The sequence below is a fragment of the Leopardus geoffroyi genome, chromosome E1 (genome assembly GCF_018350155.1).
Source record: "Leopardus geoffroyi isolate Oge1 chromosome E1, O.geoffroyi_Oge1_pat1.0, whole genome shotgun sequence".
In the NCBI taxonomy this organism is placed as follows: Eukaryota; Metazoa; Chordata; class Mammalia; order Carnivora; family Felidae; genus Leopardus; species Leopardus geoffroyi.
In genome coordinates this window covers 25,276,081-25,293,267 of record NC_059330.1, presented here as the reverse complement: position 1 = coordinate 25,293,267, position 17,187 = coordinate 25,276,081, and the positions used below count along the sequence as shown (strand labels likewise).

General features: G+C 40.1%; 2 protein-coding genes across 2 annotated transcripts in view; one reads left to right on the top strand and one right to left on the bottom strand.

The window, feature by feature from the left end:
- Positions 1-3,539: 3,539 nt before the first annotated feature.
- APPBP2 (amyloid beta precursor protein binding protein 2) overlaps positions 3,540-17,187 on the top strand; it is a 52,688-nt gene continuing 39,040 nt past the window's right edge. Inside the window, exon 1 of the mRNA XM_045488184.1 lies at positions 3,540-3,999. Coding sequence (XP_045344140.1) covers positions 3,862-3,999 — 138 coding nt within the window. The 5' untranslated portion in view covers positions 3,540-3,861. The remainder of the gene's footprint in view (positions 4,000-17,187) is intronic.
- The window catches only part of CE1H17orf64 (chromosome E1 C17orf64 homolog), a 72,989-nt gene continuing 60,201 nt past the window's right edge, over positions 4,400-17,187 (bottom strand). Inside the window, exon 6 of the mRNA XM_045488185.1 lies at positions 4,400-4,496. Within this exon, the coding sequence (XP_045344141.1) occupies positions 4,408-4,496 (89 nt within the window). The 3' untranslated portion in view covers positions 4,400-4,407. The remainder of the gene's footprint in view (positions 4,497-17,187) is intronic.

The following is a 17,187-nucleotide window of genomic DNA, read 5'->3' as shown; positions in this document are numbered from 1 at the left end:
GTGCAAACTATCACAGTATTTCTCACACTGTATTATTATTATGTGTCTGTCTTTCCAAGAATGATCTGTAAGCCTTTATTCCATACGATGGACCAGCATCAGCAGCATAAGTTTTCTAGGGATATGGGTAATAGTACAGAGGAATGAGAATTAAGCCAAATCTCCTATCTGCATTGTTTTCCCAAATGACAAGAACTTGTTGACAAACCCTTGCTCTGTTCTTCGGTGGCTGCAAGTTACATGACCTAGTCATTTTGCCTCTATGATGTGTGATGTCATAGGTGTGCCTTGACAATCTTATTTCTGAGGTCCATGTGATTTTTGGTCTGTGGCTAATGGGTGTTGAATATGTGGATTTAGACTTGGAGGGTTCTGGAAAAGATTCTTCAAATTTAGGACAAAAATCATTGTCTCTATGCTGATACTCTATGGTTGGACAATTCATCAGAAAGTTAAGATTGTCTAGCATGGGTTGTGAATTGTATCATTTCATGAATGCATTTATATCCTTAGTAATATGTAGCCCTGCAAGGGCATAGGTTCAATATGCAGTCTAAGGTGATGCGTTCCTGAACTTTAGGGGACTGGAATGGGGTGTTCCAGTGATCTACTATAGCATAATAAACCACCCAACCTTAGTGGTATATTAACAATCACTTTATTATGCTCCTGTGGGTGAGGAACTCAGAGCAGAACAGGGATGCTTGTCTCAGCTCCATGGTGCTTAAGCCCTCATCTGGGAACACTGGCTTAGGGTGACTCAAATGTCTTGGGAGTTGGAATCATCTGGAAGCTTCTTCACTGAAATAACTGGTACCTGAGCTGGGATGACTCAAAAGTTGTACTCACCTGGAATTGTTGACTGGAGCACTTACGCATAACATCTCCATGTGGCTTGGGTTTTTTGAGAGCATGGTTGCCTCATGGTAGTTCCTCTTTTTAATATGGTGGCTCAGGAATCCAAAAATTAGTATTCCAGAGAACAAAGTGGACTCTGTATGGCTTTTTCTGACCTAGCATCACTTCTGCTGAACTTTCCTTGTTGAAGCAGACACAATCTAACCACATTCAAAAGGAAGGTACTTAGACCCCACAACTCGATTAAGGGAGTAATTGCAATTTAAAAATGGTCACGATGTAGATTGCCTCTTAGGATTCTTTTTGGACCAGGTTCATGCCTCATATAGCTTTGTATGCTAGAAAGACTTCTGCCAAATTTGAGGCTACCAAGGCTTAAAGAGGATTTGGTGCACTGTAGAGGTAACTTCGTGATAAAAGGGACATCTGTCCATCAAATGTATAGGTGGTCATGACAATTTAGTAGGCCTCTTCTGTATTCTACCCTCCTATAGCTAAGAGTGCATGATTCTGGACCTTCTGGCTCTTCCATCATAGATGATTTCTGTCTTCTTTCTGACACATAAATCTGATCCTTTTACTTCCCTGTTTACAATCCTTTAAGGATTTCCTATTATCTCTAAGATAAAGTCCCAGTCCATTAGCATTACATATAAACCCCCTTCATGATCTGGCCCCGACCACTGAAAACTCAGATGCTATGCTATTGTACAATATATGGCAAGACACTATTTATATAATTATTGAGTTCAAATCCAAGTTCTGCTGGGACTCATTAATTTCCTAGGCACAAGGGAGAACCGTTCTTCCCTCAGTTGATGGTAGTGTACAAGAAAAATAGCCTAGTTTCCACTGGTTTCTTTGTTAAGCCAGTTCTTGAGGGCCCAAACCTGCAGACGGGTCTAGTTCTGGAGTCAATGCTCCCCTTTGATGCTTAGTCCTTTGTACAGATGCCAGCTATTGGTCCCGATTCCTCCAACCCTCATGTTGAATTGTTTCTTGGGGGTCCTGTCCTTTCAGGCAATCTGTCACCCTTGGTCAGGGCTTCCCAGTCCATCAAACACATTTTAATAACTTTCAATCTTAAAACAATGGAGAAGGGATCAAGAGGCCCCTTGATTGTCCATTGAGACCCCTCTGTCTATATACATTTTTGATGTCTAACTCTGCCCAGCAGCATCAAAGGTCCATATAGCAATCAATAAATGTATCTGACACAGCTCAACCTTTTTATAGGACTTGAACCCAGGTCTTGATTCAGTCAAAATTTCCTAGAACATCTGCATTCAATTTCAGGGCATTCATGGATCTCTTGAGGTAAGATTGCTGGATAAAATACAGATGCCTAGTCGAATGTGAATTTCAGGTGAACAATTAATAATTTTTTAGTATAAGTATGTCCCATGCAACATTTGCATGGATAATATATGGATAATTATACATTTTTGTGGAAAAAGGTCCAAACAGCCTCAAAAGATGTAAGAACTCCTGATGCAGAATTTGTTGGAAGAAACTGATGTGCTAGAGTGACTTGAAATGGGTGCGTAAAACTACTGTACACAACATACTTATATTAAAAGCCATTCCATGTTTATCTGAAATTAAAATGTAACTGGGCATTTATATATTTTTTCTACTTGCTCGGTCTGCAACCCTACCTTATGGCCAACCAGAGCTTTCCTAGATTCATGGATTATAGAACTGGTATAGACTGAGAAAAGAACTGTGTTTCTTTTTTGCCAAATTATTTAGACATTTAACATAGAAATACCAAGGTGAACTCCAAGAACCACTTCCAATTCCTTTAGCTCTAAATGTCAGGACATATTATGATTATTGTCTCCAAGTTTTGCATTGTTATAAAGTGACTATGAAACAGTTTCATCAATTACGGCCAGTAACTTCCTTGTTAAATTCCTAGAGCAGAAAGATATTGCATAAAGTTGTTGAGATGGCCGACTTGGAAAATTAAGTTACATAAATAGCAGATGTTCAGGCTGAGTAAGGAAGGGAGCTGAAACAAGTTTTCTCAATTATTCAACAATCCCCTGAGGCTGGGACTAGAATTATGGGAGAAAATTGAAATCTTGATTTCTATCTCACCATTGACCCCTGACACAGCCAGCAATTAGCCCTTTTTCTCTCACCACTATTTGTAATTCCATAATCAGGCTAACCTTCCTACCAAATTCTTCTACAGCAGGAGTTTTCTTCTTCTTATTTTTTGTTTGTAAGTTTTCTTTGGAAAAAGAAAATATTGTAAAAAGTTCAAAAATGCAAGTGGTTAGTTATACAATGACCTATGCCGACTCTTAGTTCCTGGACCGAAGGTTCGTAAGTTGGCTTAAGGACCCGAATCTAAAGAAGGGTGTTGAGACCCATATGAATTCCCTGAATGCCTAATTTTCAGTGTGCAGATACTGTGCACTTTTATGAAGGATCCAAACTTTTACCTGAGCCGCGATACGGTCCATGCCTAGGAACTCCCGTGGCACGACTGACGCGCCCGTGTAATCGGGAACGCTAGAGCGTTACTCATCATAGTGTAAAAAGTCCACCCCCACCCACCCAATTGCGGCCCCTTCGGAAAGTACGTTCTCCGCGAAAAGAACCACCACTCTTTTCTTCCCAAGTTTTCCGCCTGCCGCATTCCTTCCCTCCGGCGCGTCAGCGTGCGCTGACGTCATGACGCCGCACACGCAGCCCCGCCCCTGCAGAGCTCGGTGCTGGGACGGAACCCGGGTTTCTCTCAAACCCGGAATGTGAGGCCTGGGCTTGGCTCTCCCTCTACCCGTGCGCCGCTGTTTTCCCGGGTCTGGGTGCGCCGCTGCTGCCCTACAGCTCGCCCCGAAGGAGTCAGGGTGGCCGTTCGCTTCTGCCGTGTGCCCGCGTGGCTGCCGCCGCCCGTCCGAATCCTCCGGGGCCGCAGAGGAGTTCGCTACGGAGGGAGGCGGGGGCCTTCGGGAGGAGGAGGCGGAGGAGGCGGAGGAGGAGGGAAGGAAGATGGCGGCCGTGGAACTAGAGTGGATCCCAGAGACTCTGTATAACACCGCCATCTCCGCTGTCGTGGACAACTACATCCGTTCCCGCCGAGACATCCGCTCCTTGCCCGAGAACATCCAATTCGATGTTTACTACAAGGTACGCACCGTAGGCCTGCTCTCCGCTCCCCTGCTGCAACCCCTAGGGCCGCACCCCCTTCCACGTCTGCGAGCCCCCGCAGTTAACCCCTCACCCCTCGTAGCAGGATCGCCTCCCCAGACATCTGGCGCGGTCTCGTGGTTGCCAGGATAGGAATACTCTGTCTCCATATCCTCTGTCTCTCAAGTTCTTGGGCCTTGATTGGTATCTCTTCCTAATGAATCTTTCCGCGTATTTTGGTGTTCCCTCCAACACTGTGCCCCCCACCCCCATAGGCCTTTTGCTTGGACTTCCTCTATTGCTCCCCTGTCCCACTCAGTTCTTTACTTCTCACCTGTGTCTTCAGAATATTTTCTCCCTTTTTACCCATATTAAGTGTCAGCATCAGCTGAACTTTTTGCTCTGCTCTTATCCCTCCTTCCTACTTACTTTCTCCTCTTGCCAAGCATTTTTTTTTTTCTGCTTCGTGTTCGTTTCGCCTTTCGTGTTCTTCGTTCCTAATTGAGAGGGAGGTGAGGAATTAGTAGAAGTAGTTGTCTGCTTTATTGGCATTTTTTTTTAAACTTTGGTTTTTGTTTATACTTGGGGTTGAATTGGAGATTTTGTTAATATGTGAGTGGTGGTAAACTATTTGAAAGGAAAGGGGGAAAATCTTTCCTGAAAGAAAAAATACTTAAATTCTAAAGTTACGTTCATGTATTTGAAAGTTGCAATCTTGCCGCATTCCTAAATAGCTCCCCCTCAGAAATCTGAACAAAAAGTCTCCCAAGTCACTCTCCAAGGAGTTTCAGGGGTAAATGTCTTAGACTTGGACAGTTTTTGCAGTGTTTAGAGAGGGAGGAGATACTTTACGGACTCGGAGCCTCCCTTTTCCTCTCCCCCTACATTTGAAAGTGAACAGTGGATTTATTATTCAGTCCTCACTGCCTTGAATCTGCGTAGATAACCCCTACTTGCCAGTAGCCACCCTGCAAAATGTGACCAGAAGTGGAATATGACTTATTTTTTAGATCTTAAATACTTCCTCTTGATTACTAAGTTGGCAGAACACAGTGTAAATTGATATTTAACAGATGTGTATATTCTTCTGTATGTATGGGGTTTTATGGCAGTTGTTTTATTGGGAAGATTGCCCACCTTCTCCACCCCACAGTATTTTTTCAGAAAGCAACTGATTTGCTACATTCTACTCAAGCCAGCTGCTTTACACCAATTCTAATAATTAAAATGTTTTTTCCCCCCATAAATATTTGGAGAGGATTTGTTTTGGTTATTCATTTTATTATTTGGGCCCCTAAAGTAAAGAAAGCCTCCATTCATTCAAATCCCTTTGGTACATTGATTTGCTTTTGTGTATATCTAGGGAAACTTTGTATATTTGAGATCCATTCCTCCCAAGGAAGGGTGAGTTTAGATTTGTCTTTCTCAACCTGGGAAACTACAGCTTTGTGTGTATGCTTACTCTGTCCATTTTATTATATTTTATGTAATCTTTTACACTCCGTAGAGGAGAACATTGGAAATTCAAGCTAAGTACATTTAGTAGTTGAATTCCCTCAAAATACTTGAACATCTTTTAGTAACTTGTGCTACTAATTGAAGCCTTTCATTTGAAGGTTATTATTAGTATAAACAGATGGTGCTTTTACCACATTTTCTGTTTCAAATAGTTCACAAAGTTTTAATATTGTTTCTTTTTGGTACACTTTTACTTCTAAATAGTTGTATGTATCTTGGAGTATGGCATTGCGCTAAAGTGAAGGAAGGTATTTAATGTGTTCCTGGAACTGTGCTAAGTGCTTTTACACGTCTTGTTTAATCCTCACAGTTAAACTGTAGAGTAAGGTATAACCCTGTATTAAGGGTGAGAAAGTTAAGTAATTTAATCAAGGTCTAATATTTAGTATTTAGTTCCTACCTATCCTGCCTTCTTGCTCGAGAAGATTTTGCATTTTGAGGTAATCGATTATTTCATGAAAGACGTTTATAGAACTAATTCCCTGGACTTGAATCTTTGATAGAAATATAAGGAACTTTTCTTGCTTTAAAACACCGTTTTGGTACATAAATATAAAATGCTTTTTAAGCATTTTAATGCATATAAATATAAGATACCCCTTGCCCAGTTTTTGAGCATTTTAAGAGATTGCTTATAGTTTCCAATTTTATCCAATTTAGAGCCAAGGAGAAATTCATAATCAGATTCCTTCAGCAGTCCCAACTTCCATCAATAGGCATAGTTATAGACAAAATCATAGTATTTGTGGAACCAAAAAAATACCCAGTTCCTCTTGATTGTTGTAGTCCAGTGTCACTGTTAATTTTTGTGCGTAGCTTCAGGCAAAGGCAGTCATAAAGCTTTAGGAGATGGGGTAATGGAATGAATGGAAGGTGAAGTAGGCATGCTGACTTTTCCCTAAGTAAGGAAAGGAAGGGAGAAATATGTTGATATGTAGAAAGGGTAAAGTGTGAAGGGATTTTTTTTTTTTTTTAATGTTTACTTACTTTTGAGAGAGAGAGAGACATAGTATGAGCAGGGGAGGGGCAGAGAGAGAGGGAGACACAGACTCTGAAGCAGGCTCCAGAGAGCTCCCAGTATGAGCAGGGGAGGGGCAGAGAGAGAGGGAGACACAGACTCTGAAGCAGGCTCCAGAGGCTCCCAGAGCCCGATGCAGGGCTCAAACTCATGGACCGCGAGATCATGACCTGAGCCAAAGTTGGAAGCCCAACCGACTGAGCCACCCAAGCACCCCAGGATTTTTTTTTAAAGCATGGACGACATTAGAATATATTGGCTGAATTTATTGGCTGAAAATGGAATGAGAGTTTAATTGTATAAGTTAGGTGGGAAATGAATTATGGAGTGGAGACCTGGAACAAGAGAATTAATTAATGAGTCTTGCCTCTTCCTTCACCATGTGTAAATTAAGGTATGGGTCTTAAATTGTAGTTGGAGAAAGAGTACTTTTTTCTCTAAGATCAAATGGAACAAGTTAGGGACTTCAGGTGTCAGCATAGCTAAGTTTGCAAAGAATGGTTATCCTGAATAAGGAGGTAAGATCATCTGCTGAGAGTAAGGGATAGGAGTGGTGTGGTTTCTATGTAGGGAAGCTAAACTGAAGTTGGAAGTGGCTGTTGATGTATATGGGAAGGGAAGTTTATTAACAATTTGTTTTAAAAAGTGACACGTGGAGGAGCGCCTGGGTGGCTCAGTCGGTTAAGCTTCTGATTTCATCTCAGGTCATGATCTTGTAGTTGGTGAGTTTGAGCCCCACATCGGGCTCTGTGCTGACAGCTCTGAGCCTGAAGCCGCTTCAGATTCTGTATCTCCCTCTCTCTCTGCCCCTCCCCCTGCTCATGCCCTGTCTCCCTCTGTCTCAAAAATAAATAAACATTAGAAAATATATTTTTTTAAAGTGACAGGAGTAAAAAAATAATAAAAATTTTACAAAGTCACAGGTGGTATAGATGGTTCAATAAAAATCCATATGTTGTAAAATAATGTCTTTGAATCTGTATAGCTTTTAACCAGGAGTGCTCAACCATTTAGGTATAGAAATGGAAAGATAAATAGAAGGAATTGTAAAGCTGTGTACCAAGTGAAAGCAAATATAGAGTGAAGGGCTGGGTTTTTAAAGAATGAAGTTTAGGATCTTTTTAACTGCTGACTGGTCTGTTTTGTGTCCTATTCCAATTACAAAATTGGCCATAGAGTTAAGTTTTGGCTAGGTGAGGTGTTTCAGTAATGTGTTCTGTTTATTTATTTTTAATTTTTTTTTTAATTTAAAAAAGTTTTTTTTATTTTATTTTTGAGAGACAGAGACAGCATGAGTGGGGGAGGAGCAGAGAGAGAGGGAGACACAGAATCCGAAGCAGGCTCCAGGCTCCGAGCTGTCAGCACAGAGCCCAATGCAGGGGCTCGAACTCACAAACTGTGAGATCATGACCTGAGCCACAGTCGGACGCCTAACCAACTGAGCCACCCAGGTGCCCATAATTTTTTTTGTTGTTTTTTAATTTGAGAGAGAGCATGCAAGTGGGGCTGAAGGGGGAGGGGGAGAGACAGAGCGACAGAGAATCTTAAGCAGACTCCATAGAGCATGAAGTCCTGACACAGGGTTCAATTCCATGACCCTGGGATCATGACCTGAGCTGAAATTAAGAGTCTGATGCTCAACTGGTTGAGACACCCAGATGCCCCAGTGTGTTCTATTTATTATTTTTAGGTTTTTTTTAAGTTTGTTTATTTTTGAGAGAGAGAGAGAGCGTATAAGCAGGGGAGAGGCTGAGGAGGTGGGGACAGAGGATCCGAAGAAGGCTGGGCTGACAGCAGAGAGCCTGATGGAAGGCTTGAACTCACCAATGGCAAGATCACAACCTGAGCCAAAGTCAGATGCATAACTGAGCCACCCAGGTGTCCCAATTTATTATTTTTAGTCTTAACTTCAATGATTTTGGCTTTGTCTCATGCAGAAAACCATACAAATTAATGCCTTTACTTGGTATTAGAGTCAATTTTTTCTTTTTCTATGTATATTTCTATGTATATGTATATACATTTATACATATATATATACATATATGTATATACATTTCTATGTATATGTATATTTCTATGAATATTAGCCTCAACTAATATCCTTGGTACTCTTAAAATTGGCTGGTAACAAATTGAAAAAAAAACCTTGCAACATATTTGACAGCCAAAGAATTAATAATCTTTTCATATAATGAGCTCTTCGGATTAATAAATTGAGAGCTAAAAACTTTATGGGGGAAGGGCATAAAGAACATAAATAGCCCAACATACCATGTATCTCTGGATGGTAAGGTAATATGTTATAATGTCAGCTCATCTCAATTTAAGCTGTGAATTCATCTGATATATGAATCAGATGCTCAAAACTTTACCAGTACAGGAAAGTGACTAAATATGAAGTTCATCTGGAGAAATTGCTTACATGAGAATAAAGGAGTCAAAGAAATTTCCAAGATGCACAATATTTAGGAGACATATGCATTATAATGTAGTCCAGTGCATTAGAAAGCTACATATTTTATTTATTTGAGAGAGACTGTGTGTGTGTGTGCGTGCACGCACGTGTGCACACAAAAGCAGGGGAAGGGAGAGGGAGAGAATCTCAAGTAAGCTGCCACGCCTAGCACAGAGCCTGACGTGGGGCTCCATCTCTTGATCCTGAGATCATGACCTGAGCCGAAATCAAGAGTCAGATGCTTAACCAACTGAATCACTCAGGCGCCTTAGAAAGCTACATATTTTAAAATTGTGTAGCATTGGCACAAGAACAGCAGAGAGATAAATTGATTCATAGAACATAGTAGGCAGTCTAAATAGAAGTGAAAGCACATTTAAGAATTTGTTAAATGATACGGGGCGCCTGGGTGACTCAGTTGGTTAAGTGGCCGACTTCAGCTCAGGTCATGATCTCATAGTTTGTGGGTTCAAGCCCTGCGTCGGGCTCTGTGCTGACAGCTCAGAGCCTGGAGCCTACTTCAGATGCTGTATGTCCCTCTCTCTCTGCCCCTTCCCCCCTCCTGCTTGTGCGCGTGTGCACACACACACACACACACGCTCTCTCAAAATTAAACATTAAAACAAAATTTTAAAAAGAATTTGTTAAATGATTAAGTAAAGAGACAATGCTATATTTTAATTTTTTAAAGTTTATTTTGGGAGAGAGAGAGCGAGCAGAGAGGGACAGAGAGAGAAGAAGAGAGAGAATCCCGAGCAGGCTACATACTGTCAAAACAGAACCTGACTCAGAGCTTGAACTCACAAACCATGAGATCATGACCTGAGCCGAAATCAAGAGTTGGACATTTAACTGATTGAACCACCCAGGCAGGCACCCCAGAGACAATGCTTTATTTACTTTTGAGAGAGAGAGCATGCCTGCGAGCGAGCAAGGAAGGGGCAGAGAGAGAGGGAGACACAGAATCTGGAGCAGACTCCAGGCTCTGAGCTGCACTTAACTAACTGAGACACCCAGGTGCCCCAACAGTGCTGTATTTTAATTGGGGAAAATATTTTTGAGACAGAGAGAGACAGGGCGTGAACGGGGGAGGGTCAGAAAGAGAGGGAGACACAGAATCCGAAGCAGGCTCCAGGCTCTGAGCTGTCAGCACAGAGCCCAACGCGGGGCTCGAACTCACGGATCGTGAGATCATGACCTGAGCCGAAGTCGGACGCTCAACCGACTGAGCCACCCAGGTGCCTTAATTGGGGAAAATAAAATACCTTGGGCAGCTGGCTGTTTGGGGGAATATATTCGCACTGTATATTAAAATGACTTCCAGGTGTATTAAAGATTTAAGTGTGGCAAATGAAATCATATAAGTATCAGAATAAATTATTGGGCCATTATTCTGTTGTGGGAAATGACTGAAATTTCTTCTTTGAAGAAATTATTAAGGTGCTTTACAAATGTAAAGAATGTCAAACATTATAGGGGCACCGGCTGGCTCAGTCAGTTAAACATTCGATTCTTGATTTCAGCTCAGGTCATGATCTCAAGGTTTGTGGGATTGAGCCCCAAGTGATTCTCTCCCTCTCTTTCTGCCCCTCATCTCACTCACATGTGCGCTCTCTCTCTCTCTCTCTCTCTGAAAATAAACATAAAATAAAAATAAATTTAAAAAGTCAAACATTATAAAAATACGTAACGTAAAAGACGAAGTCCTACGTTACTCATTTTGCCAACACTGTGATGCCATCTTGGCATGGAGAAGGCTTTTCTAAGCGTGAAACCAGAACCTAGAAGGAAAAAAATCAATACTTCTAAGTACATTAAAAAAGTAGGGGAAAAAATGTAAGCATTTTTTTAAAGACTATGGAAATGACAGCATTTGACACATGGGTTATATTTTTTCTTCCTTTTTTTTTTTTAATGTTTATTTATTTATTTTTGAGAGAGCAAGAGATAGCTTAAGCAGTATGCTAGGGGCAGAGAGAGAGAGGGAGACAGGGAATCCCAAGCACTGTCATAACAGAGCCTGATGCAGGGCTCAAACCCACAAACTGTGAGATCATGACCTGAGCCGAAATCAAGAGTTTGGATGCTTAACTGACTGAGCCACGTAGGTGCCGTGCCCCCTCCTGTTTTTTCTTTTTAATGTTTATAAGGGGTGTATTTTCTAATTGAGAAAGATGTAATACTAATCAGTATGTGAAGAATAACCAGCTCATTTCCAGAACACCTGAACAGCCAGCTCATACAAGAGGAAGATATGAATGGCCAGTAAACATCAAAAGATGCTCAACTGAAATGCAGAATCAAGCCAAAGCAATCATGAGGAACAAGAAAAAAAATCTGGAGGACTCACACTACCAAGTATCAAGCTGTAGCAATTAAGATTAATGTGGCATTGGCACATGGATAGACAAATAGATTGATGGAATAAAACAGTCCAGAAACAGACTGATATGTATACTGTCACATGATTTATGATAAAAGTAACACAGTGGTACAGTGGGGAAAGGAAAGTCAAATAAATGGTGCTGGTCAATTAGATATCCATATAGGAGGAAAAGTATCATGATTTTACCTTACCACCATATGCAGTGATCATTTTTGGATGGTTTGCTGACCTAAATTTGGAAAACAATTCTCACCATGTCAACAAAGATATATTTACAAAATGGCCCAAACATCAGGATAATTTCATAAATTGGATTATGTTAAGATTAAGACCATGTATTCATTAAAAGATACCATTAAGATCATGAAGAACCAAGCACAGAGTGGAAGAAGTGGGAGAAGATGCTTGAAGGACATATGCCTGATCAAAGACTCATCCTGCATCTAATATTAATACACCCCCTTTTTTTTAATGGGAAAAGAACTTGAATAGGCACCTAAAAAGACCAATATTCAATGCTATATTTTAATATTAGAATTAGAACTTGAATAGGCACCTAAAAAGACAAATATCCTGCATCTAATATTAATATACCCCCCTTTTTTTTAATGGGAAAAGAACTTGAATAGGCACCTAAAAAGACCAATATTCAAAGGACCAAGCAAGTGTTTGGAAAGCAATCATGATTGCATGAAAGGGGCTCAGCCTCATTTTGGGAAATTGCTGTGGTAGTGTACATTCTTCAGAATGACTAAATGAAGCAAAACAAAACAATGTTAGGACATGGAGCAATCAGAACTCTCAAACATTGTTACTGGGAGTGTAAATCGATGAACTATCTTGGAAAACTAGCCTGTCTGCTAAAACTGAGCATATACATACTCTGGAACACAGCAATTCCACTTCAAGAAATGTACACTTAAGAACATTCAGGGGCGCCTGGGTGGCGCAGTCGGTTAAGCGTCCGACTTCAGCCAGGTCACGATCTTGCGGTCCGTGAGTTCAAGCCCCGCGTCGGGCTCTGGGCTGATGGCTCAGAGCCTGGAGCCTGTTTCCGATTCTGTGTCTCCCTCTCTCTCTGCCCCTCCCCCGTTCATGCTCTGTCTCTCTCTGTCCCAAAAATAAATAAACGTTGAAAAAAAAAAATTAAAAAAAAAAAAAAAAAAGAACATTCACAGTGAACAAAGAAAAAAGAGAGTCTTAAATATAGAAAACAAACTGATGGTTACCAGAGGGGAGATGGGTATGTGGGGGGGTAGTTAAAATAGGTGAAGGGAATCAAGAGTACACTCATTGTGATGAGCACTAAGTAACATATAGAATTGTTGAATCACCATATTGTACATTGAAACTAATATAACACTGTATGTTAACTAAACTGGAATTTAAATTTTTAAAATTCACACACACCATCAGTAGAATTAGTAAGTAGTGGAATAGTCATGTAGTGGAATATTATGCTATGAAAATGAACGAATTGCAGCTGTTTGACACAATATGAATGAATCTTACAAGTGATACTGTAAGAAACCAGTGACAGGAATATACACCAGAGGCTCCCAGACTTTCTCCCTTCATGGTACTTGGTTCATGGCACTTGTGGGCCAAAAGAAATACCTAAACTGTTCTGTTTATTAAGTGGTAGATATGAACAACTTAGTAATACTTATGTCCCAACAAGTTAAGAGCCATTAAAATAATGCACAAAAATTGAAAAAAAATTAGTACTTTTACTTCATTTTTAAATAACCACAGTTAGTAATGGGATGTATACTTTCAACACTGTACAACTTCTCAAATCTTGGAATCAGATTGGACACCCACCACCCTCATTTTCTGTTCCATGTTGATTTTTACACATTACTTATTATTATAGCAACCACTGAAAATGGCAGCTTATTAACAAAGATTAGACATCACTGAAAAGAATATAGCAATCTAGTAGTTGGCATGGTGTAATACAGATGTTGAATATCGTTTCTCTCAAATTTAAAATAACTTGCAGTCCCCAGGCACCCTTAGTGCAGTTTGGAAACTGGGTATATTGTGTATTTTTCCATTTATTTAATGTTCAAAAACAATCAAAATTAATCAAAAGTGTTGGAAGTCAGGAGAGGATCTTTTTTTTTTTTTCTTTTTTAGTCTTTGGAGGATATTGATTACACAGGGTCACAAAGGGAGGTGCCTGGAATTCTGATAATACTCTGTGATCTAGATGTTGGTTTGCATGTGTATTCACTTTGTGAAAATTTATTGTTACATTTAAATATGAGTTGTACACTCTAAGTTATGCTTCAGTAAAAAGGTTTTTAAATTTTTTTTTTCAACGTTTATTTATTTTTGGGACAGAGAGAGACAGAGCATGAACGGGGGAGGGGCAGAGAGAGAGGGAGACACAGAATCGGAAACAGGCTCCAGGCTCTGAGCCATCAGCCCAGAGCCTGACGTGGGGCTCGAACTCACGGACCGGGAGATCGTGACCTGGCTGAAATCGGACGCTTAACCGACTGCGCCACCCAGGCGCCCCAAAAAGGTTTTTAAAAAATAACATCTGTCTTTAACAGATTGTCAAACTTAAAGATTGAAATCATTCATACCCTTTAACCACAATACCATTTACAGATTTTAATCCTACAGGACTGCTTGTGAATGTGGGAAAGTTCCATTTAGGGATGTTCACTACAATGTTGTTTATGATGGAAAAAATTGGAAACAAACTAAATGCTAATCAAACAGGAACAGAATATAATACTGCAGTTATAAAGAATGAGGAGGCTGTATATACTGAGGTAGAGATGCCAGAGCACATCAAGTGGGGAGAATAAGAAGCTATTTATAAAGTAGTATGAATAACATAATCCTGTTTGTGTGTTTTTTTTTAAAAATGCTTATTTATTTATTTTGAGAGAGCGAGCAAGTGTGGGAGGGGCAGAGAGAGAGGGAGAGAGAATCCCAAGCAGACTGTGCACTGTCAGCGAAGAACCTGACATGGGACTTGATCCCACCAACCATGAGCTCATGACCTGAGCTGAAACCAAGAGTCAAGACACTTAACTGACTGAGCCACCCAGGGGTGTGTGCGTGCACGCGTGCGTGTGTTTTAAAGTAGAAGAATATATGTGTATGTTTCTATGTGCGTTGAAATAAAGAATCTAGAGAAACACAAAGTTTTAATGGTATTTATTCAAGGGATAGGATTGCAGTTGCTTTTTACTTTGCACATCCTTTCTGTTTTATTTTAATACTTGGATTTTTATGACCATGTATTATTTTGATACATAAAATAAGTAAAATTGAATTTTTTTAAGTTTTGTTTATTTTGTGAGGGAGAGAGTGTATGTATGTGCCCGAGCAGGAGAGGGGCAGAGAGAGAAGGAGAAGCAGAGAATCCCAAGCAGCCTTCACACTGTCATTGTGGAGGCTGACATGAGGCTCGAACTCACAAACTGTGAGGTCATGACCTGAGCCTAAATGAAGAGTTGGATGCTTAACCAGCTGAGCCACCCAGTCTCAGTTGAGTTAAAAATTGAATTTTTAAGATAGGATATCTGAATGTGAAATCGTCCTAAGAGGAAAATAGCCTAAAAACTCAAATATTTGTCAGTGTGAATGAGAACTAAGTCCATGTAGTTTAATACAAAAAAATAATTCAACTAATTAATTACATAGTTGATTCAGTAGCTAGCCAAATCAAGAAACATGAGTGAAAGCTCTCATTTTCAAAATTAAGAATAAGAAAGAAAATAATAAAACCACACAGATACACTGGAAAGAGGAAAGTAGCTTTTTAAATTGTAGAATGGCTTCTTTAGTTGTAGGAGAGCGTGTACAATTCTATGCTAATCTGCCTGAAAACCTTACTGAAATTATGTTTCTAGGAAAATATAAATGACCAAAGAAGTTAATAGACTAAAAACCATTTTAAAAAGTTGAACAATTAAAAAAAAAAAAGTTGAACAATTACATTTCTCCCTTTGTACATCTGCCTTCTCCCTCAGCAAGCAAACAACTACCACTGACTTCAGGAACTTTCTTGAGTGTATTCAGAGAAGAATTGATGCTACTGGAACTTAACCTGTTTCAGACCAACCTAATTCATTCCAATTAAAAAAAAAGGAAAAGAGGTCAGCATAGGGTGCCTGGGTGGCTGAGTCAGTGAGCGTCCAAGTCTTGATTTCAGCTCAGGTCATGATCTCACAATCATGGGATCCAGCCCGAGTTGGGCCCTGTGCTGGACCTGGAGCCCGCTTGAGATTCTCTCTCTTCTCTGCCTCTTCCCCTCCCTCAAAAACAAAACAAAACAGGTCAACGTAACACTGATACCTAAACCTAAAGTAGCAACAAAAAGAAGATCTCTTGAGAACCTCACTTGTGATTCATGAGGCAGAATTTCTAAATAATAACAAATACAAATCAGTGTGTCTATTAATATAATTCATCATATTAATAAGACAGGGAACTATCATCATAATATAAAAACCTAAACGTCTCTCCCTTTAAACTTTTAATAGGAAATACAGATTGACATTATAAACATACTTAAAAGATAATATATATATATAAACAGGAATACTTAGTGGTGAAACACTTAAGGCATTCCGATTAAAATCAGGACTATAATAAGATACCTTCTATTATCCGTATCGTTGCCATTGTTGTTTCTTTTGGCCACTGAAGCCAGACTGATTTTTTCTTTTTCTTCTTCTTCTTCTTCCTTTTTTTTTTTTTTTTTTTTTTTTTAAGATTTTAAGTAATCTCTATACCCAATATGGGGCTCAAATTTACAACCCCAAGATCAAGAGGTGCATGCTCTACCAACTGAGCCATCCAGGCACTCCAGACTGATTTTTTTCTTTTTTCTTTCTTTCTTTCTTTTTTTTTTTTAATGTTTGTTTATTTTTGAGAGAGAGAGACAGAGGGTGACCAGGGGAGGGGCAGAGAGAGAGAGGGAGACACAGAATCAAAAGCAGGCTCCAGGCTCCAGGCTCCAGGCTCTAGGCTCTGAGCTGTCAGTACAGAGCCCGACACGGGGCTCAAACAGCCTTTGAACTATGAGATCATGACCTGAGCTGAAGTTGGCCACTTTACCAACTGAGCCACCCAAGTGCCCTGGACCGATTTTTTTCTTAAGTGAAATATAGTTGAGTATCATTCAGTTTTTTTGTTTTTATTTTTTTAAGTTTATTTTTGTTTATTTTGAGAGAGTGTGCACTCGAACAGGAGAGGGGCAGGATGGAGGGAGAGAGAGAGAATCCCAGGCAGGCTCCACACTGTCAGTACAGAGCCTGATGTGGGGCTTGGACCCACTGACTGTGAGATCATGACCTGAGCCGAAAGCAAGAGTTGGATGCTTAACCAACTGAGACACCCAGGCACCCCTAGATTTTTTTATTTTTATTTTTATTTTTTTAAGTGTTGACTTTTCATACTTCTTTCTGGAACTGTATACTGCATATTCAGGATTTCTGAGGTGCTGATTAGTGCAATTAGAATAAAGAAATTTAAGGGGTGCCTAGTAGCTCAGTTGAGTGTCTGACTCTTGATTTCAGCTCAGGTCATGATCCCGTGGTGGTGGGATTGAGCCCCACATTTGGCTCCCTGCTGACAGCATGGAACCTGCTTGGGATTCTCTCTCTCCCTCTCTCTGCCCCTCCCCTGCATGCTCTCTGTGTCTCTCTCAAATACAAATTTTTAAAAATGTGAAATGGAAAAAGGTTTTAATTTACATAATGGAGTATTAAAGTTTATGAAACATACTCAAGGCTCTTGCAAATCAGTAAGAAAAAGGACTGAAAAGAAATGTGCTAT